Consider the following 24,515-nt stretch of genomic DNA (forward strand, 5'->3'; position numbering starts at 1 on the left):
ATTAAATATTAGAATAGATATATCTTTTTTGAAGGTTTTCCCTGTAAATATTTGGTTTGTGAAGTTCAGTTTAGAAAAATGACTAAAACTACAAAAAGTAGGTCAAAGTGACCAAGTAAAGCATTTATTCTATTTTAGCATTAAACACTTTAATATTTTTGCTGAAAACTCGGATTTTTCAAAGATTTGATAGCTTGAAGTTGATGTTTAGTACTGCACAAGGATCTTTACATGACCTGCTTAAGATGATTACATCCTAGGGTCACATTGGCTAGGTCATGTGCATAAATAAGGTCATATTCAATGAATGGTATCATTTGTCCACTAAGCATATGCTGTTTTCCCATGTTCAAAGTATTATTTAAATTAAATAGACTTTTTTCTGCTGCCCCACTACTTGATTGTGAAAGGCAACTAAATTTGGAATCTTGATTTCGCGGTTATTGAGATGAAAATATTTCAATTTTTGAACTATTTCAAAGCTTTAGAGTAATGTTTAGCACATGCTTTGTATTTTGTTACGATCTTCTTTAGATTATTAAATACTGGGGTCACATTTGCTGGGTCACGTGTATAAATTAGGTCACATTCAATGAATGTTATTGTCTGTCAACTAAGTATCCTCTGGAATTTCCATATTTAAAGCCAGTGTTTAAGCTATTTAAGTTTGTTGTAAGAGAAAATATTAAGCAAACACCTACATTGCAAGTATGATGTTAGAAATGTGCCTGCTGCCTCATTGCATGATCGGAAAAGGCAACTAAATCTGGGATATCAATTCTTGTGGCTACCAAGGTCAAAATATATTGGATTTCTGTCTCAAATATCATAAAGAAGGTTCCTTTCTCAGGAAAACTTTCCTGTCACTACCAACCAGTTAACAATAATAATATAATACTCTCTTATGGTGAACATCAGATATTAAATACATGGTACTATTTGCTAGAGTAGCGACATAAAGGTTCCATATTTAGTCGCCTTTTACGATCATACAATGGAGCAGCAGGCACAGTTCTAATAAAATGCTTGCAATGCAGGTGTTGCTTGAGATTATCTCTTAAAACAAACTTAGATAGCTTAAACACTTACTTTATATATAGAAAATCCAGAAGATACGTTATTGACAGAATATACCTTTCATTGAATATGACCTAAATAATCCCCGTCACCTAGCTCATATGACCTTAATCTGCCATCATCTTATCCAGATCATTACAGAACCTAAATAAAGCTCTAAACGTCACTCTGAAGCTATGGAATTATTGATAATGTAAACTTTTACAATGAAATTAAGATTCCAAAATTTAGTCGCCTTTCACAATCATGCAGTGGGGCAGCAGACGTAATACTAACATCCTACATATGTACTTCAGTGAAGGCGTCGCTTGAAATTAAGTTCATAAAACAAGTCTAAATAATTTAAAATCATGCTTAAACACGAGAAAACAGCATATGCTTAGTGGACAGATGATACCATTCATTGAATATGACCTTATTTATGCACTTGACCTAGCCAATGTGACCTTATGATGTAACCATCTTAAGCAGGTCATGTCAAGATCTATATGCGGTAATAAACATTAACTTCAACCAATAAAATCTTTGAAAAATCCTAGTTTTCAGCAAAAATATTAAAGTGTTTAATGCTAAAATAGAATATATGCTTAATAAGGTGACTGTAACCTACTTTTTGAATTTTTCATCATTTTTTGTGAATTTTCACCCTTTGACGTTTGACCTCTGAAATTATCATGAGCGCAGAAAAAAAATCGGATATTCTGAATAGCATACAATATGCAACTGACCCTTATGTATCTTCATGCAAAAATATTTTGCTTATCACTGTGTGCCCGTAAAACGGTCAAAAGTGATACCCCTACTTTCACAACATTATGGTCAAACTTCAGTATTGTTGTGTTACTGGACTAAATTTCACCACATTGTTGTCAAACTTCAGCATTGTTTCGTTACTGAACTTAATTTCACCACATTGTTGTCAAACTTTAGCATTGTTGGGTTACTGGACTAAATTTCACCACATTGTTGCAAAACTTCAGTATTGTTGTGTTACTGGACTTAATTTCACCACATTGTTGTCAAACTTCAGCAATGTTTCGTTACTGAACTTAATTTCACCACATTGTTGTCAAACTTCAGTATTGTTGTGTTACTGGACTTAATTTCATCACATTGTTGTCAAACTTTAGCATTGTTGTGTTACTGGACTCAATTTCACCACATTGTTGTCAAACTTCAGCATTGTTTCGTTGCTGGACTAAATGTTACCACATCATTGTCAAACTTCAGCATTGTTGTGTTACTGGACTAAATTTCACCACATTGATGTCAAACTTCAGCATTGTTGTATTACTGGACTAAATTTTACCACATTGTTGTCAAACTTCAGCATTGTTTCGTTGCTGGACTAAATTTCACCACATCATTGTCAAACTTCAGCATTGTTTTGTTGCTGGACTAAATTTCACCACATCATTGTCAAACTTCAGCATTGTTGTGTTACTGGACTAAATTTCACCACAATGTTGTCAAACTTCAGCATTGTTGTGTTACTGGACTAAATTTCACCACATTGTTGTCAAACTTCAGCATTGTTTCGTTGCTGGACTAAATTTCACCACATCATTGTCAAACTTCAGCATTGTTGTGTTACTGGACTAAATTTCACCACAATGTTGTCAAACTTCAGCATTGTTGTGTTACTGGACTAAATGTCACCACATTGTTGTCAAACTTCAGCATTGTTTCGTTACTGGACTAAATTTCACCACATCATTGTCAAACTTCAGCATTGTTGTGTTACTGGACTAAATGTCACCACATCATTGTCAAACTTCAGCATTGTTGTGTTACTGGACTAAATTTCACCACAATGTTGTTGTCAAACTTCAGCATTGTTGTGTTACTGGACTAAATGTCACCACATTGTTGTCAAACTTCAGCATTGTTGTGTTACTGGACTAAATGTCACCACATCATTGTCAAACTTCAGCATTGTTGTGTTACTGGACTAAATGTCACCACATCATTGTCAAACTTCAGCATTGTTGTGTTACTGGACTAAATGTCACCACATCATTGTCAAACTTCAGCATTGTTGTGTTACTGGACTAAATTTTACCACATTGTTGTCATTGTTCCGGTCAGAATTTATTCTCATTCTCATTCTCGTTATTACAAGATTTCTTCTCGTCGTTGTAATGAAATGTGTGATAAGTTTTTTTGAAAATTATTTACTTGTTTTCTTGTTGATTTTTTTCGATTCTTCTTAGTTGTTCTGGTTTTTTATTTTTATTTTTTAATTTTTCGTTTTTTTTCTCTCCAAGTTTTCTTTTAATTAAGATTACATTTGCGTCAAGCTAGGTCAGATTATAACATGTAATCCATCATGGAAGATAAAAATAAAGCTCTTTTCGAGTATATTTCCTCATTTGAAATGTCCTTATCTTGCCGCTGACAAATGTTGTTGGGTTTTTTTTTTATCAAAAACAGGAACAAACGAATCATTATTTTTTTCAATTATAAAAAGTTACTTACATTACACCATTACCACCATTGAAAAGTTTGAACAATCAATTTTACTTTAAGGTAAAAATATAAAAAATAATTAATTGCTTCCTGAAAAATCCGTGGCACCATGATGTCCTTTAGCGAATGAAGTACTGATTGCGATTTGATTTAATCATATTTTATTGCAAAATGTGCATTGGGATTGGGCACAATTTGTACAACTTATAAAAAGCCCGTTCCCAAACAAGAGCTGTTGGAGAACAGCAAAGCTCGCCTATTCAGAAGAAGTTGATGTTCAAGTATTTACTATTTAAACATGGAAATATGACAAATTAACAGACTCAAAACCCCCCTAAAGGGCCCTAAATTGGTTGTATTATCACGTTCAGCATCCATACACATTAGGAAAATAAAATCATAAACATTTATGATGACTTATGCTTAAACAATTGACAAAATAGAAACTTGCTCAAAAACTTTAACATGGAAATATGACAAATTAACAGACTCAAAAACCCCCTAAAGGGCCCCAACTTGGTTGTATTATCACGTTCAGCATCCATACACATTAGGAAAATAAAATCATAAACATTTATGATGACTAAAGAATAAAACAATAGACAAAATAGAAACTTTCTCAAAAACTTTAACATTGAAATATGACAAATTAACAGACTAAAAAAAAAACCTAAAGGGCCCCAAATTGGTTGTATTATCACGTTCAGCATCCATACACATTAGGAAAATAAAATCATAAACATTTATGGTGACTTAAGCTTAAACAATTGACGAAACAGAAATTTGCTCAAAAACTTTAACGTGAAATGGGACGCCAACGCTGACGCCGACTTCGAATAGGCGAGCTAAAAACATTCAAATTTCATAGACAAGATGGCATTTATATGATAAGATATACATAATATATAAAGTTGTATTTGACCTAGCTGTTATGATTGACGCAAATATTTTTTTATTCAAAGATGCTCCACCGCTGACAAATGGTATTTTTCTCTATCAAAAACAGGAGCAGACAAATTAGTATTTTTCTTACTTTATGCCATTACCGCATTTGAAAAGTTTGAGCTTCTAATTTTTCCTCAAGATAAAAATATTTAAAAAATGAATTATTTTTGTGTTAGTTAGACATATATAAACACGATTCAACACTAATTATTGTTCAAATGATGATTGTCGTTTATGCTTTTTCGGTGGTGGAGCATCTTCAATGTAATCACTAGATAATTGAGGTATGGTCAGGGAAGCTACTAAACTGCATTGTAATAGCGAGACTCATATCTTGCTATAACCAGAAACAATCTTGTAATAACGAGTATGAAAAATACTTTTTTCCATTAATGAACTTTTTTTAAGAAAGCCCTATTTGGCTTCTGTATAAAAGGTGATTTATGTCATTCTAATACACAAAAGTGTTGTCATTGTTGTTGTGTATTATTTGTTCTAGGTTTTGGTTGATGAATGTGATAGAATAAAAAAAAAGCGGAAAAGGCGATGTTTAGCGGGGCGGAAAATTATCGCTTTTGCTAGACAAAATAATGAAATGGCACATATTAGTTACCTAGCCCGAGATACTCTGGCCCTAACACCAGACTTAGACATTATGACAGACAAATGTCAAGTTTAGGGACATCTATCTGTCATAATGTCTAAGTCTGGTGTTAGGGTCAGAGTATCTCGGACTAATTAGTTACCATAGTAATACAGCAATACTCCTTCCATTTCCTTTGTGGCTTACCTCGGCTATATAGAGTATCCGGCGGAACTTCTTTCTGTTTTTAGTGATAGTGTATATAGCTATGATATGGTACATCAGGAGGACACATAGAATGGCAGCATTGACGATGTTAATGATTGTGTTCTCACAGTAACAGGCAATCTGGGGAGGGAAAATACAGCATTATTTTGATAGAATCATTTACATTGATGTCACTATTTTTTATAATTTTTGTTTGCAAACTGTGAATCCACATGGTTGATTCTTACAAAAGTCCAATTTGGTATGAAAAATTATTATAATATACATGTATATATTATCCATCAAACCGATTTCAATTGATTCCGTTCGTCGTATAGAACTAGATGACAAGTAAAAGTACAAAAGACAAGACAGGTTTCGGAAAGTGCGTTGTAAAAAGCATGCTATAGACATCTTAAATGTGCATGAAAACGTAGAAAATCTAGGTTAGAATAATTAACTTTGAGATCTTTATCTTCTTCTTTTTTATAAATAAATAGACAAGGGATTCAACATCACAGGATACTTTAATCAAAATCAACCAGCCAACCAATTACATGTTGCACATATTTTCCATGGAAAAGATACGAATAAAGCTCTGTTGTAACCAGTATCAAAGGCATTAAGGTTTGTTTTAATTAATTAACGTCCTATTAACAACCAGGGTCATGTAAGGACGGTATCACATGTATGCGGTGTAGAATGTCTAATTTGATTAACGACAATTGTTTAAATACACCACGTTCAATTCCGGATCACTCTTACTTACAATGTTCTATCGATATTCCGGAAATGGATCCTAATCACCGCTATGAAATATCTATTGAGTCCAAACGCGCACAGCTCCGATTTTCAACGCAAATAAAATACCTGTAGATTTTTTTAAATCCGTCGATTATTTAGACGCAATTAACAAAAACTATAGACCGTATTGAGCAGGAATTCGCTTGTAATAGTGACATAAATACAGCTTATGACACATTTGAAAAATTCCTACATATAGGCAGAGATTTAAATAGTAAATCTCTGATATAGGGATTGGATTTCGTTTTTATGTTAACCATGCTTGTATGGAGCAATTCCTCTAAGAATATATTCTATGGGGCGCGTTAGCGCCCCATATTGATATATATTCTTAGAGGAATTGCTCCATACAAGCATGGTTAACATAAAAACGAAATCCAATCCCTATATTTACACTCACCAGACTTTTCTTTTATATTTTATGCAATAAAATCGTCATTTGAAAGTGACGTAATTATTCAATAAAAGTCGGTCAAAAGTGGGAGGAGCTTACTCAATTGAACAGCGAATGATGACTCTTCACGTAGGATAGAATTATTCATCCGCGACGAAAAAAAGTTCAATATTTTAATGTAAAATGAACATGACAAACAGAGTAAATTTCAGTGATAATTTTATTTAATTATATCAGAACTTTAAATAGGTATTCAATTTTGCTAAAAGTTAATATATAGCGTAATAACAAAGTATTTGTACTCGGCCACATGTGTGAACTCGGTGACCGTTATATTGTGAAGCGAGGCGAGGCTGACGCACGCTTACACACTGGAGTTTTCCGAAGTTGTCAAAACACCGATGTTCAAGTAGCTAAATTTTTTGAGATTGTCGTCTGACTTGACGATATTACATCCTTCGGAGCCATGTGATTATATAATCTACGCTTAGATCCATCGCCATCTATAGATGAAACAACTTCACTTGTGTTCGATGGATACAATGTACAGTATTTGTGGTGACGTGTGACTGTCAACACGTGGATTACAAGCGGTGCATGTTTTATAATACACATGATTAATTTCTCAAAGAACAAAGACAAGAGAATATGTTTATAACTGACCTATCTCTGTCAGTGGGTCTCACGCCCGTCAACCCAAAAGACTCGATCGTAGGACACAGACACAGTGGTAATGTTTACATTTGACATCCATCATTTTTAACAAAAATGAAAGCGCTGCACGTCGCCCCGGTCGGGATATTTTTCCCGTTTCTTTATACAATTGTTAATTTTAAAAATGTTTGTATCATATATAAATATAAAACATATATGTATTGTTTACATTTTCCCCAAATTCTATGAAAAACAGCAATATACACGTAATGTTATGTCAAAATGTAAACAAAGCCATGTGTTTCTTTTAAAAAAAAGTAGCCCCTTTACGTTGCATAGAATATTTTCATACGCAAGTTCAAAGTTCAATGTTACCATGCAGTTATGGTAAACAAAATCGGCTAGTACTTACGTATAGTGATCAAGCCTAGCAAGTGTAAATGTCATCGCGTGTGCATATACGTACGCAGAACTCGTATAATAGTTACAAACGCAAGTCGTTATATAAACCTTACTGGAACGATATCTTACAGGAGAATTGGGATGCATTATGTGATAAAGAAAAAACTTGGTTGAAGTATAAAGGTTCACCTATAATACGTCGTCGCTATAAGGAGGAGTATTGTATCGCTCGGCGACTATTCGACAAACTTCATCGCAGATGTAAACGTAATTATCAATTACAGAAACAACGCGAATTAGAGGAATCACTTGTTAAACACAATTCTAGGGAATTTTGACGTGATATTAGTAAAATTGGAATTGGAGAACAACGCAAGCAAATAATTCTATGGGAAGAAATTGATGATGATGGTCGTATTGTTACCGATACTAAAGCAGTGTTAAATAGATGGAAATTAGACTATAGTGACCTATATTCAACATGCTCTACTAACGATAATAGCTTTCATGAGGTTCACCTAAAGCGCATTCGAGAGGAAACCAATTCCGTCGCGGGAGATGATTGTGATAGTAGTTCTCTAAACGCCCCAATAACGATGGAGGAAGTAGAAGTTTTAATGAAAAAAGCAAAGCTACATAAAGCAGCAGGGATAGACAACATACCGGCGGAAGCTTTATAAAATGATGCATGTGTCACATTACTTCATTCAATTTTTGAAAAATGCTTTGAAAATGGAGTGTTGCCTGGAAAATGGAAGGAAGGAATAATTAATCCACTAATTAAGCCGAATTCCACAGACCCTCGGAACCCCTTAACGTATCGCGGGATAACACTTTTATCGGTACCGTGTAAAGTTTACTGCGGTATTATAAATACTAGACTTACGAAGTGGTTAGAACGGGAAAATAAACTGGCCGACGCTCAAAATGGATTCCGTAAGTAAAGGGGATGTCAGGAACATATTGATACATTATATAACATTATAAACAATAGAAAATTGAAAGGTCAATCTACATTTTCAAGTTTTATAGACCTACAGAAAGCGTTCGACACGGTAGATAGGGATTGTCTGGGGTTTAAATTACAATCAGCTGGTATACTCTATAGAGCCATATTTTCGTTATATGAGGATGTAAAATAATGGAACATTAACCGACAGCTTCAACGTACGACGGGGCCTAAAACAGGCATGTTTATTGTCACCGACAGTCTTTTCTTTGTATATAAATGATTTGATTGAAATCCTTAATCAGTCAGGAGGTGGTGTCAACATAGACACAATGAATTTAAGTGCTCATTTTTACGCGGACGACATAGCGCTCATCTCGGCGACAGAAAGTGATCTACAAAAGTTATTGAATATTGTGGCGGAATGGTGCTTCAAATGGAGAATCACAATTAATACGACAAAGTCCAAAATTATTCACTTTCGCCCCAACTCAATATCACGTACGGAGTCTGTGTTCACTTGTGGTACAAATGAGTTGGATATATGTAATGCCTATAAATATTTAGGGCTGTGGTTCGATGAATACCTAGATTTAAAAATGGCGGTAAAGGAACTTGCAAAATCGGCCAGCCGGGGCTTTGGGAATGTTATCGAAGTTTATAGCTGCCGGAGGAATGATTTACTCTGTTTATACAAAGCTCTATAATGGTTTAGTAAAACCAGTTTTGTTCTATTGTTCAGCGATATGGGGTCAGACTGAACACCGCGTCATCAATAACGTTAAGACAGAGCTATTAGATTGTTCCTTGGAGTCACGAAAAATACTTTTAACTGTGGAAAAAGAGGGGACATGGGTTGGATGTCATGTTTAGCTACACAACATATATTGAAGTGTTTCGTCTACGCTGTAAACTAAAAACATTGTCAACGGATAGGCTTTTATATAAAGTGTGTACATGATCCGAAAAGTATGGCAGATCCTGGGACTCAAAGGCAAACAAACTGGCTTCTAAATATAATATAACTAATATTATAAACTGTGCTTCATCTTTAAGTACTGCTATGAAGTCTCTTAAGCAGTGTATGTTTAAGTATGATGAGCAGACTTGGTTCACGGAAATATGGAATGATAATAGAAATGTAAACGGAAATAAGCTTAGGACATATAGAACTTTTAAGAAAGATTTAAAAACTGAAAGTTATGTTTCCTGCATAATTATGCCTAGAGATCACCGTAGCGTTCTTGCTAAGTTGCGTTGTGGCAGTTTGCCATTGAATATAGAGACAGGGCGTTATTGTAAGCCTCCATTGCCTTTAAACGAAAGAACTTGTCCATTTTGTGAAGATATCATTGAGTCTGAAGTTCATTTTATTTTTAAATGTAAAGCGTATTGTGATTTAAGGAAAACTTACATAATTGATAGAGTAACTGTTTTATGTGAACATTTTGAAAGTATGTCTTCTGATAATCAACTTATCTTTTTAATGAATTGTGATGTTTTACAAGTTAGTCATGCTAAATATATCTTTTTAGCGATGAGGAGAATGCAATCTCTATTATAGTAATTTTGACTTATTATAACTTTAACTGATAATGTTGTTTTATTCACATATATTGTTCATAATTTTAGTACATTCGTGTCTCGTAAGCCAATTAATGGCTGGGCATTTTTACTAATGAAGAATATTTTTTGTGAGCAGAGCGATGTGCGTGTTTTGGGAGACTGCGGTATGTTCGTGTTGTACCTTCTTGTATAGTGGAACTTTTGCCCTTTTTATAGTGCTATATCACTGAAACATGCTGTCGAAGACACCAAGCAACATATCCAACCCGGTCACATTAAATACTGACAACAGGGGAACCAGTCGTCCCACTCCATTTATGCTTAGCGCAAAGCAGGAGCAGAAACTACCACTTTTATAGACTACGGTGTGTCTCGGCTCGGGGATAGAACCCAAAACCTTCCACACAGGGGCGGGCGCTCAACCGAAGACCAAAAGTGAGGTGGTGTCAAGGGAGACATTAAGAAGAAGAAAGTAAGTGATGAAGAAAGAAAAAATAAGATCCTAAATTTAGTCGCATTTTACGATCATGCAATAGGGACAGCAGGTACAGTTCTTACGTCCTACCTGCAGGGCAGAGGCATTAAGTTCCAATATAGACCTCTTGTTACAGCTCAAGTACATGCTACCTTGCATAAGGGAATGTACGGTGGCTGATTCGTGCCATTTCGTCTTTTCGCCCCGAAAAGACGAGAATTAAGAAACCTTAAATTTCGTCTTTTCGTCTTTCGCCCCGAAGAGACGAAATTTAAACATCTTTTTGTCGAGGCGAAAAGATGAAAAGACGAAAAATAAAACACGAAAAGACGAAAGTGATACACGCTAATTAGCGACTTTGATTATAGTCTTTTCGCCTTCGAAAATCTCGTCTTTTTGTCTTTTCCGGGCGAAAAGACGAAAATTAACAAACCTTAATTTTCGTCTTATCGTCTTCCGGTCCGGTGTGGAAGCCATTTTGAAATCTTTTTATGTTATTGACTTAATTGTTCAATATGGAAGCATCGAAGTAGTTTAAGATAACAATCGATTGATTAAATTGATAAGTATTACCAGGTTCTTCATCAATAACTAAGATTAGAAGTATTGAAACTGAAGTAAATATATATGTTTACAACAGTTATGTAGATTTCTCACACGTGGCACGTGCCACTAACAGATTTATCATTCCGCAAATCTTTTAGCTTAATTGATATATTTTTTTAATTCATTAATATCTGAATTATTGTGTCTAATCGCCCTATTTAGTAAGTACGCTTATCAAAACATTGCCGTGTATATGTTAGGCAAATAATGAACTTAAAATGCTAAACATAGCACTTACAGGAGTTGCCTCCCTACACAAATTAATAAAAAGTTGTCGGCGGTTAATATTTGAAAGCGTTTGAACCACGGATCAACTTGTTAACGAAATAATTTATGAAAGACAACTCGTTAAGACTTTGACTTTGAAGGAAGGACTTGTACCAAGAAATTGCTCAAATACAGTTAATTATAACAGTCAATCAGTAGGTACAATGTACTGTGTATTATTTGAAAAGACATTTTGACTACATACATGACATGATCTTCATAATTGTACGTTAGAAATTACATTATAATCTCCGTCGTGTATGAAAGATGACAAAGTATATCTGTAATTTGTAATTTTTTTAGGGCGAAAAGACGAAAAGACGAAATATAAGGTTTGTTAAATCTCGTCCTTTCGCCCCGAAAAGACGAGATTTTTGAAGGCGAAAAGACGAAAATTAAAGGCGCTAATTAGTCGGGGCGAAAAGACGAAAAGACGAAATGCCATAAATCAACCACCGTAAGGAATGGCATCTAGAGAATAAATTACAGAGACCGACTCGTGCTTTAATTGATGAGAGAGATTGTGATCCGACTTACAGGAATAACACAGCAAGAATAGACACACAGGAAGTACCACGTGACGAGTGCAATGACGTCACCGACATTGCTTCCCGCGCCTCCAACCGGAAGTATCCTGAATACACGTGGTTCTTTGACGTCATTTGTGACCTTCAGGAATCCCGCGTGGGTTACCAAGGTGTTGTGGCATATGTAGGGACTGCAACCATAGAGATAATGATATAATTAGTAACATCAAACTAATGACAACGACTACAGATTTGTGAAGAGCATGGCCATCGACAAACAGAACATTTTCTCAAAAGAGCAACAACTTCAAAAAGCAAAATTTGGCTCCGGTTAAATTATGCAAGTTCATTGCCCATTGGATCTCTTTTGAAATTCTCAATAGCCAGCATTTCCTATATCAACATAGAAATCGATGTCAGTTGTTACGAAATGCAATATTTTACAACTTGCACCAAAACATTTGCCGATGGCGACGTCAGGGTGATTCAATAGGCCCCTCTCTATTCGAATGTGAGACTTAAATCTCAACATAACAAATAGGCAATATTTGATAAATAAAAAATATTTTTTTGGGGGGAAACGACCTTACTTTAGCCATAAGGGTACGCTAATTGGTTACAATTTGTCTAAATTTAGAACCACCAGAGTGTCCATACACTGTTTTAGAGGTAATAAGGGTATAAATCAAAACAGTCATGGACACTCTGACGGGTCCACATTTATTTAAATTGTAACTAATTCTCAGATCCTGTGACTCCTAGCTAGGGCACAGGGATCTGAGAATTAGTTACAGATTGTATAATCATGGACCCACCAGAGTGCCCCAAGACCATTTTTTGACGTTTTAGAGGTCTAGATTAAAAATCATACTCTAAATGGTACTATATACGAGAAGGGTGGAAAGCCTTAGACTCCAAATTTCTAACCCGCTTACCTTTAGCGGCTATAAAAACACATTTCTAGTACATCGTCATTAAAACGGTTACTACCGTTGGAAAGAGCGATAATTTTCCTTTCAAAATCATCCAATACATCTATACAAAGTGCCGTCATTCAGACGATATAAGCCCCATTATGACAAATATCTTGAAGCCATCTAATTAAAAATGCATACTGGTTTCGTGGCTGATATACAGTACTTAATGCGTCTAACATTCCCTCGAAACGAACGCGAAACGCAAAACGCAAACGAAATGCTAAACGAAAACGAACGAAAACGCAAACGAAAAACGAAAAACGCAAACGAAAAAACGATTAGCGTAAAACGAAAAACGCGTTTCGTCAAGCGCTAAACGCAATACGAAAAACGCAAACGAAAAACGAAAAACGTAAACGAAGTGAAAGCGTGACCGGAAGACCAGAATGCAATCATAAAATGTCGATCGGGACTTCGGTAGCTTAGTGATCCGGATTCTGAAAGCGATGTCTATTTTACGTTCGCAATTTTGATTTAGTACGATTTATCATTATGAAAAATATATCTTGTCTTAGAAAATATGCAATTGTTATAAATATATTACCAATAAGTATGTGATTACGTATATATATCCAAGCATTAATACATTCTTTTAACTTATAAAGCGAGATTTTAAAAATAATTATAAAACATGCATGTGTATAAATAGTCTTCAATCAATGCTAGTATTTATAAGTCTGCTCTGAATTTGTCACACATACTAGTACTGTTTTATAGAAATTATCAGTTTCAGAAAAGAAAACACTTAAGAAGAACTTCTTATTTTAGTGTATGTATTGTGAACATGTACGTTTGATTACTGCAAGTATAACCCTAGGTCTAGCGGTTAGGTAGTTATATTTTACATGTATATATATATATGACTCCAGAGGAGGTCCCCGTACCGGCCGTTATATAGATATCAATGTGAACACTCACCTGTAGCATTTACCCGACCCATTTGGAGGTCTTATATAAAATTTGCTTTATAATTCACGGGACAACACATGTACAACACTCTACCCCTCTCCATCCCCACTCCCCCTCTCGATTTACCTGCTTTCATTTATACCATTTGTTATTTGACAGCGGCATATTTTGATTTTGTGTCAACTTGTATCACACCTGGTCAAGTGCAGTCACCCATGAACAATGGCTCACTGATACGTAGCCTCAGACGCGCACGGCCCCTCACATGTTTATTTAGGCTACGATGTGTATAATACGCGTACGTGACCCCGTGCATGTACATGTACCAAAGCATACCACAAAAACAACAATTTTGTGTTATTCTAGTCATTACAGAAAACCAGCTCTATGGTGTTTTATTCCTCGTGTGTTTTGTTACATCAACATACCAATAAAATACATGATCAATCATATCAATGGCCAATACGTGTAAATACAGAGATACAGTTGAATGTACATGTATCAACTGTCAGTTCGTGTTGTATATGTATATATATATAAGTCAATTATGATTTGATATCTATTGACTTCGGTACGTTCTTAATTTCACATAAAATATGTAAAAAAAAGTATTCGTTGTATGGTTGAGATATTATTAATTGTGTTATTTAATTATTAGAATAGTGTGTACCACTAGAAAATAATGTGATCCAATGCTAAAAGTGATGAGTCGGATATAATTTTTTTATAATGTATGCACCAGTGAGTTATATATATATTATGACCAGCAGTACGGCGTCCTGTGGCGTGAGTTCACACCTGTTTGTAATCCTTCTGTCCACTTTATCGAGCCCCGCGGGTGTTACAAGTGTATATTGTACCTGTCCCCCTGTAGCACATACACGTGTATAGCTAGTACTATATAAGACCTTGCAGAACGGTATACAAATGATCATTACTATCAAACAATGTGTGTAGGTTACACGTATCAAATGTAATTAATGTCTAGATACAAAAGGATTTTTTTTTTAAAATTTATTTGTGTATGTTTACTACATTGTCCAGAACACGTAAATTTATCGGCCTACACCGTCGTTTGACTCCACTTTTAGTTTAGCCAACACATGCGCAGTCAACCATTCCTAATCAAATATCAATGAATAACATCCGGTAAACGAATTGGAACGCAAACGCACGCAAACGCAAACGAACGAAAGCCAAAACGAATCAAAACGCAAACGAACGCAAACGAAATCGAATCGAAACGCAAACGAACGAAAACGCGAAACGCAAACGAAAAACGCTCGACGAAACAAAACGCAAACGAAACTAAACGAAAGAAACGCAAACGAATCTAAAACGCGTTTGAGGGAATGTTAGACGCATTAAGTACTGTAATATGCATGAGCGAGGCTTCGGCTGCAATCTCATTGGCCGGTGTAACGTTGAAAATGAACCTTCGTTGAAAATTGACCTCGGGTCATTTTTCAACGTTGAAAACGGACCCCGATTGCCGTTGAAAATTGAACGTTTTTTAATCTAGACCTCTTAAACCTCTAAAAATGGTCTTATGGCACTCTGGTGGGTCCATCATTATATATTCTGTAACTAATTCTCAGATCCCTGTGAGCCAGGGTTGTGTAAAGACAATAGACGTACACACAATATATATAGCAATTATAAATACATATGTACAATAGGATTTTACTAAAAGTATAACGACGGTCAATAATATCTCTCGCTAATACGTAGTTAAATGATGATCATTTATGAATTCACACGATTTCCATAAGCACCAATTTCACAACGATCAATAAAGCGATCTGCCAATTCAATTTTGTATTTATTACAATAATAATTACTAAAATTTAAAAAAAAGTGAACATCCTGTTGGTAATCATTTATAACGGTCATGACTTTGATAGGTAAATGATTGTATATCATATGTGTGTAAGTGTCTACAGAACACGTTCGTGACGTTGCTGTGCAACACTACGTACCCAAGTATGCGTGAGTATTAAGTATTCATGACGATGTGACTAGTACGTTATACACTATGAAGGCCAGTCCTTTGAAAGAGGCCATGTAGATCGATTCAGGACATTATTACTTTTCTCAACAATAAAAATCGATATCTCACAACAAATATATCAACCACGATTATACAAAGATGCTCACAATAGTTCTAAGGTGATAGATTTCAACACTGGTCAGCCAAAGCAGTTTCTCATCGACTGATCGAATGTGATCAGCGAGAGCTCAATCGTTAAGGTGATCGAAATTTTCTACGCCGTAGAGCAATGTTTTCTTCTACATTTACACAAAAATTCTGATTCCCTGTATGCCAATCACAGGAATATGAAAATTACTTACAGTATATTTGTATGACTATCATAATCTACATAATGTATAAATTGTACAATTTTCACCGAACTTTCGTCTAAACCCCAGCGAACAATTCTGTTATGTCTATATACCTATAATTATAAAGTGTAAATAATCATCAGACCCGGAAACTGACCAGTGGCCCCGTGTCCCTTAGTTCTCTAAACGTAACCTTCCCGGTAACTGACCAGCGGCCCCGTGTCCCTTACTTCTCTATACGTACCCTTCCCGGAAACTGACCAGTTGCTCCGTGTCCCTTAATTCTCTATACGTACCCTTCCCGGAAACTGACCAGTTGCCCCGTGTCCCTTAATTCTCTATACGTACCCTTCCCGGTAACTGACCAGCGGCCCCGTGTCCCTTACTTCTCTATACGTACCCTTCCCGGAAACTGACCAGTTGCCCCGTGTCCCTTAATTCTCTATACGTACCCTTCCCGGAAACTGACCAGTGGCCCCGTGTCCCTTACTTCTCTATACGTACCCTTCCCGGAAACTGACCAGTTGCCCCGTGTCCCTTAATTCTCTATACGTACCCTTCCCGGAAACTGACCAGTGGTCCCTTGTCCCTCAGTTCCAGTCGATGATTCGGCCGTTCCTCGATTTGGATTTCTGTGGTATCCATGTGGTATTTCTGTAAGACGTTTACATTCTACCGCACTGATATATTACTGATGATTATGCTACGGCATGTTCATTTCTGATATATTAAAAATGGCCGAATTGAACATCCAAGTAGAGAAAATATATGTATGGTTTTATATAAAATCTAGTATAATACAGTGATATGAAAATATATTCGTTTATATTTTACTCCAAAACGCATTAAACACCTACTTGTATATGGTCTATAGAACGACAATGACAATTTGGAGCATATATGTACAATTTATCTAACGACATGTATTAAAATCTCAGGTAACTAGTTATAAAAACTATCCTATTTCTGAGGTAGATAGCTAGTCAGCCATTTAAACATGTCGCCCTTCCAATTGAGATTAAAATCGTCCTCTTTATCAATTGCTATAAATTCATTATTCCAAGTCAGTATATGTACAAATAATGTAGAGAAAATGAATGTCCTAAAGGTTTAGGTGTCTGACATTTTACCACTAACTCTACACATCAGTCAGTCCTAGAGGTTAAGGTGTCTGACATTTTACAACTAAATATACACTTCTGTATGTCCTAGAGGTTAGGGTGTCTGACATTTTACCACTAACTCTACATTTCTGTCTGTCCTAGAGGTTAAGGTGTCTGACATTTTACCACTTACTCTACAAATCTGTATGTCCTAGAGATTAAGGTGTCTGACATTTTACCACTAACTCTACACTTCTGTCTGTCCTAGAGGTTAAGGTGTCTGACATTTTACCACTAACTCTACACTTCTGTATGTCCTAGAGGTTAAGGTGTCTAACTCAACAAAATCTGTATGTCCTAGAGGTTAAGGTGTCTGACATTTTACCACTAACTCTACACTTCTGTCTGTCCTAGAGGTTAGGTGTCTGACATTTTACCACTAACTCTACACTTCTGTCTGTCCTAGAGGTTATGGTGTCTGACATTTTACCACTAACTCTACACTTCTGTCTGTCTGTCCTAGAGGTTAAGGTGTCTGACATTTTACCACTAACTCTACACTTCTGTCTGTCCTAAAGGTTTAGGTGTCTGACATTTTACCACTAACTCTACACTTCTGTATGTCCTTGAGGTTAGGTGTCTGACATTTTACCACTAACTCTACACTTCTGTATGTCCTAAAGGTTTAGGTGTCTGACATCTTACCACTAACTCTACACTTCTGTATGTCCTAGAGGTTATGGTGTCTGACATTTTACCACTAATTTTAGGTGTCTGACATTTTACCACTAATTCTACACTTCTGTCTGTCCTAAAGGTTAAGGTGTCAGACATCTTACCACTATCTCTACATTTCTGTCTGTCCTAGAGGTTAAAGTGTCTGACATTTTACCACTAACTCTACACTTCTGTCTGTCCTAGAGGTTAAGGTGTCTGACATTTTACCACTAACTCTACACTTCTGTCTGTCCTAAAGGTTAAGGTGTCTGACATTTTACCACTAACTCTACACTTCTGTATGTCCTAGAGGTTAAGGTGTCTGACATTTTACCACTAACTCTACACTTCTGTATGTCCTAAAAGTTTAGATGTCTGACATTTTTACCACTAACTCTAAACTTCTGTCTGTCCTAGAGGTTAAGGTGTCTGACATTTTACCACTAACTCTACACTTCTGTCTGTCCTAGAGGTCAGGGTGTCTGACATCTTACCACTAACTCTACATTTCTGTCTGTCCTAGAGGTTAAGGTGTCTGACATTTTACCACTAACTCTACACTTCTGTCAGTCCTAGAGGTTAAGGTGTATGACATTTTACCACTAACTCTACACTTCTGTCTGTCCTAAAGGTTAAGGTGTCTGACATTTTACCACTAACTCTACACTTCTGTCTGTCTCAGAGGTTAAGGTGTCTGACATTTTACAACTAATTCTACACTTCTATCTGTCCTAAAAGTTAAGGTGTCTGATATTTTACCACTAACTCTTCACTTCTGTATGTCCTTGAGGTTATAATTAGGTGTATGACATTTTACCACTAACTCTACACTTATGTATGTCCTTGAGGTTAGGTGTATGACATTTTACCACTAACTCTACACTTCTGTCTGTCCTAAAAGTTAAGGTGTCTGATATTTTACCACTAACTCTACACTTCTGTCTGTCCTAGAGGTTAAGGTGTCTGATATTTTACCACTAACTCTACACTTCTGTCTGTCCTAGAGGTTAAGGTGTCTGACATTTTACCACTAACGCTAAACTTCTATCTGTCCTAGAGGTTAAGGTGTCTGACATTTTACCACTAACTCTACACTTCTATCTGTCCTAGAGGTTAAGGTGTCTGACATTTTACCACTAACTCTACACTTCTGTATGTCCTAAAGGTTTAGGTGTCTGACATTTTACCACTAACTCTACACTTCTGTATGTCCTTGAGGTTATGGCATCTGAAAATTTACCACTAACTTTAGGTGTCTGACATTTTACCACTAATTCTACACTTCTGTCTGTCCTTGAGGTTAGGTGTATGACATCTTACCACTAACTCTACACTTCTGTATGTCCTAGAGGTTATGGTGTCTGACATTTTACCACTAACTTTAGGTGTCTGACATTTTACCACTAATTCTACACTTCTGTCTGTCCTAGAGGTTAAGGTGTCAGACATCTTACCACTATCTCTACATTTCTGTCTGTCCTAGAGGTTAAGGTGTCTGATATTTTACCACTAACTCTACACTTCTGTCAGTCCTAGAGGTTAAAGTGTATGACATTTTACCACTAACTCTTCACTTCTGTCTGTCCTAGAGGTTAAAGGTTAAGGCGTCTGACATTTTACCACTAACTCTACACTTCTGTCTGTCCCAGAGGTTAAGGTGTCTGACATTTCACAACTAATTCTACACTTCTGTCTGTCCTAAAAGTTAAGGTGTCTGATATTTTACCACTAACTCTACACTTCTGTATGTCCTAGAGGTTAAGGTGTCTGACATTTTACCACTAACTCTACACTTCTGTATGTCCTAAAAGTTTAGATGTCTGACATTTTACCACTAACTCTAAACTTCTGTCTGTCCTAGAGGTTAAGGTGTCTGACATTTTACCACTAACTCTACACTTCTGTCTGTCCTAGAGGTTAGGGTGTCTGACATTTTACCACTAACTCTACATTTCTGTCTGTCCTAGAGGTTAAGGTGTCTGACATTTTACCACTAACTCTACACTTCTGTCTGTCAGTCCTAGAGGTTAAGGTGTATGACATTTTACCACTAACTCTACACTTCTGTCTGTCCTAGAGGTTAAAGGTTAAGGTGTCTGACATTTTACCACTAACTCTACACTTCTGTCTGTCTCAGAGGTTAAGGTGTCTGACATTTTACAACTAATTCTACACTTCTATCTGTCCTAAAAGTTAAGGTGTCTGATATTTTACCACTAACTCTTCACTTCTGTATGTCCTTGAGGTTATAATTAGGTGTATGACATTTTACCACTAACTCTACACTTCTGTATGTCCTTGAGGTTAGGTGTATGACATTTTACCACTAACTCTACACTTCTGTCTGTCCTAAAAGTTAAGGTGTTGATGTGTCTGAACATTTTACCACTAACTCTACACTTCTGTCTGTCCTAGAGGTTAAGGTGTCTGACATTTTACCACTAACTCTACACTTCTGTCTGTCCTAGAGGTTAAGGTGTCTGACATTTTACCACTAACTCTACACTTCTGTCTGTCCTAGAGGTTAAGGTGTATGACATTTTACCACTAACTCTACACTTCTGTCTGTCCTAGAGGTTAGGTTAAGGTGTCTGACATTTTACCACTAACTCTACACTTCTGTATGTCCTAAAGGTTTAGGTGTCTGACATTTTACCACTAACTCTACACTTCTGTATGTCCTTGAGGTTATGGCATCTGAAAATTTACCACTAACTTTAGGTGTCTGACATTTTACCACTAATTCTACACTTCTGTCTGTCCTAGAGGTTAAGGTGTCTGACATTTTACCACTAACTCTACACTTCTGTATGTCCTTGAGGTTAGGTGTATGACATTTAACCACTAACTCTACACTTCTGTATGTCCTAGAGGTTAGGTGTCTGACATTTTACCACTAACTCTACACTTCTGTATGTCCTTGAGGTTAGGTGTATGACATTTTACCACTAACTCTTCACTTCTGTATGTCCTTGAGGTTAGGTATATGACATTTTACCACTAACTCTACACTTCTGTCTGTCCTAGAGGTTATGGTGTCTGACATTTTACCACTAACTTTAGGTGTCTGACATTTTACCACTAATTCTACACTTCTGTCTGTCCTAGAGGTTAAGGTGTCTGACATTTTACCACTAACTCTACACTTCTGTCAGTCCTAGAGGTTAAGGTGTATGACATTTTACCACTAACTCTACACTTCTGTCTGTCCTAGAGGTTAAAGGTTAAGGTGTCTGACATTTTACCACTAACTCTACACTTCTGTCTGTCTCAGAGGTTAAGGTGTCTGACATTTTACAACTAATTCTAAACTTCTGTCTGTCCTAAATGTTAAGGTGTCTGATATTGTACCACTAACTCTACACTTCTGTCTGTCCTAGAGGTTAAGGTGTCTGACATTTTACCACTAACTCTAAACTTCTGTCTGTCCTAGAGGTTAAGGTGTCTGACATTTTACCACTAACTCTACACTTCTGTCTGTCTCAGAGGTTAAGGTGTATGACATTTTACCACTAAGGCTAAACTTCTGTATGTCCTTGAGGTTAGGTGTATGACATTTTACCACTAACTCTACACTTCTGTATGTCCTTGAGGTTAGGTGTATGACATTTTACCACTAACTCTACACTTCTGTATGTCCTAGAGGTTATGGTGTCTGACATTTTACCACTAACTTTAGGTGTCTGACATTTTACCACTAATTCTACACTTCTGTCTGTCCTAGAGGTTAAGGTGTCTGACATTTTACCACTAACTCTACACTTCTGTATGTCCTAAAGGTTTAGGTGTCTGACATTTTACCACTAACTCTACATTTCTGTATGTCCTTGAGGTTAGGTGTATGACATTTTACCACTAACTCTACACTTCTGTATGTCGTTGAGGTTAGGTGTATGACATTTTACCACTAACTCTACACTTCTGTCTGTCCTAGAGGTTATGGTGTCTGACATTTTACCACTAACTTTAGGTGTCTGACATTTCACCACTAATTCTACACTTCTGTCTGTCCTAAAGGTTTAGGTGTCTGACATTTTACCACTATCTCTACACTTCTGTCTGTCCTTGTTGTTAGGTGTATGACATTTTACCACTAACTCTTCACTTCTGTATGTCCTTGAGGTTAGGTATATGACATTTTACCACTAACTCTACACTTCTGTCTGTCCTAGAGGTTAAGGTGTCTGACATTTTACCACTAACTCTACACTTCTGTCTGTCCTAGAGGTTAAGGTGTCTGACATTTTACCACTAACTCTACACTTCTGTCTGTCCTTGAGGTTAGGTGTATGACATTTTACCACTAACTCTTCACTTCTGTATGTCCTTGAGGTTAGGTATATGACATTTTACCACTAACTCTACACTTCTGTCTGTCCTAGAGGTTAAGGTGTCTGACATTTTACCACTAACTCTACACTTCTGTCTGTCCTTGATGTTAGGTGTATGACATTTTACCACAAATTCTTCACTTCTGTATGTCCTTGAGGTTAGGTATATGACATTTTACCACTAACTCTACACTTCTGTCTGTCCTAGAGGTTAAGGTGTCTGACATCTTACCACTAACTCTACATTTCTGTCTGTCCTAGAGGTTAAGGTGTCTGACATTTTACCACTAACTCTACACTTCTGTCAGTCCTAGAGGTTAAGGTGTCTGACATTTTACCACTAACTCTACACTTCATTCTGTCCCAGAGGTTAAGGTGTATGACATTTTTACCACTAACTCTACATTTCTGTCTGTCCTAGAGGTTAGGGTGTCTGACATTTTACCACTAACTCTACACTTCTGTCTGTCTGTCCTAGAGGTTAAGGTGTCTGACATTTTACCACTAACTCTAAACTTCTGTCTGTCCTAGAGGTTAAGGTGTCTGACATTTTACCACTAACTCTACACTTCTGTATGTCCTAGAGGTTTAGGTGTCTGACATTTTACCACTAACTCTACACTTCTGTATGTCCTAGAGGTTAAGGTGTCTGACATTTTACCACTAACTCTACACTTCTGTCTGTCCTAGAGGTTAAGGTGTCTGACATTTTACCACTAACTCTACACTTCTGTCTGTCCTAGAGGTTAGGTGTCTGACATTTTACCACTAACTCTACACTTCTGTCTGTCTGTCCTAGAGGTTAAGGTGTCTGACATTTTACCACTAACTCTAAACTTCTGTCTGTCCTTGAGGTTAGGTATATGACATTTTACCACTAACTCTACTCTTCTGTATGTCCTTGAGGTTAGGTATATGACATTTTACCACTAACTCTACTCTTCTGTATGTCCTTGAGGTTAGGTGTATGACATTTTACCACTAACTCTACACTTCTGTATGTCCTAAAGGTAATGGTGTCTGACATTTTACCACTAACTTTACTCTACACTTCTGTATGTCCTAGAGGTTAGGTTGTTATGACATTTTACCACTAACTCTACACTTCTGTATGTCCTAGAGGTAATAGGTGTCTGACATTTTACCACTAACTCTACACTTCTGTATGTCCTAGAGGTTTAGGTGTCTGACATTTTACCACTAACTCTACACTTCTGTATGTCCTTGAGGTTAGGTGTATGACATTTTACCACTAACTCTACACTTCTGTCTGTCCTAGAGGTTATGGTGTCTGACATTTTACCACTAACTATTCTACACTTCTGTCTGTCCTAAAGGTTAGTGTCTGACATTTTTTCCACTAAATCCACTCACCTCTGTATGTCTTGAGGTTAGGTGTATGACATTTTAACCACTAACTCTAAACTTCTGTCTGTCCTAGAAGGTTAAGGTGTCTGACATTTTACCACTAACTCTACACTTCTGTCTGTCCTAGAGGTTAAGGTGTCTGACATTTTACCACTAACTCTACACTTCTGTATGTCCTAGAGGTTAAGGTGTCTGACATTTTACCACTAACTCTACACTTCTGTCTGTCCTAGAGGTTAAGGTGTCTGACATTTTACCACTAAATCTACACTTCTGTCTATGTCCTAGAGGTTAAGGTGTCTGACATTTTACCACTAACTCTACACTTCTGTATGTCCTAGAGGTTAAGGTGTCTGACATTTTACCACTAACTCTACACTTCTGTATGTCCTAGAGGTTAAGGTGTCTGACATTTTACCACTAACTCTACATTTCTGTATGTCCTTGAGGTTAGGTGTATGACATTTTACCACTAACTCTTCACTTCTGGTATGTCCTTGAGGTTAGGTGTATGACATTTTTACCACTAACTCTACACTTCTGTATGTCCTTGAGGTTAGGTGACATTTTACCACTAACTCTACACTTATGACATTTTACCACTAACTCTACACTTCTTGTCTGTCCTAGAGGTTAGGTGTCTGACATTTTACCACTAACTCTACACTTCTGTATGTCCTTGAGGTTTAGGTGTCTGACATTTTACCACTAACTCTACACTTCTGTCTATCCTAGAGGTTAAGGTGTCTGACATTTTACCACTAACTCTACACTTCTGTCTGTCCTTAGAGGTTAAGGTGTCTGACATTTTACCACTAACTCTACACTTCTGTCTGTCCTAG

General features: G+C 36.5%; 1 protein-coding gene across 5 annotated transcripts in view; it reads right to left on the minus strand.

Moving 5' to 3' along the window:
* LOC138325578 (uncharacterized) overlaps window positions 1-24,515 on the minus strand; it is a 50,556-nt gene that overhangs the window by 20,970 nt on the left and 5,071 nt on the right. For 3 of the 5 annotated variants that reach the window (XM_069271340.1, XM_069271341.1, XM_069271342.1), the window contains exons 2-4: window positions 16,711-16,874; window positions 11,936-12,116; window positions 5,282-5,422 (exon numbers count right to left, since the gene is read on the minus strand). In XM_069271340.1, coding sequence (XP_069127441.1) covers window positions 5,282-5,422; window positions 11,936-12,116; window positions 16,711-16,799 — 411 coding nt within the window. In that variant the 5' untranslated portion in view covers window positions 16,800-16,874. Of the gene's footprint in view, window positions 1-5,281; window positions 5,423-11,935; window positions 12,117-16,710; window positions 16,875-17,011; window positions 17,036-24,515 lie in introns of those variants that run through there. The other 2 variants (XM_069271344.1, XM_069271345.1) reach the window with 2 other exon arrangements.

The sequence above is a fragment of the Argopecten irradians genome, chromosome 6 (genome assembly GCF_041381155.1).
Source record: "Argopecten irradians isolate NY chromosome 6, Ai_NY, whole genome shotgun sequence".
Taxonomy (NCBI): Eukaryota; Metazoa; Mollusca; class Bivalvia; order Pectinida; family Pectinidae; genus Argopecten; species Argopecten irradians.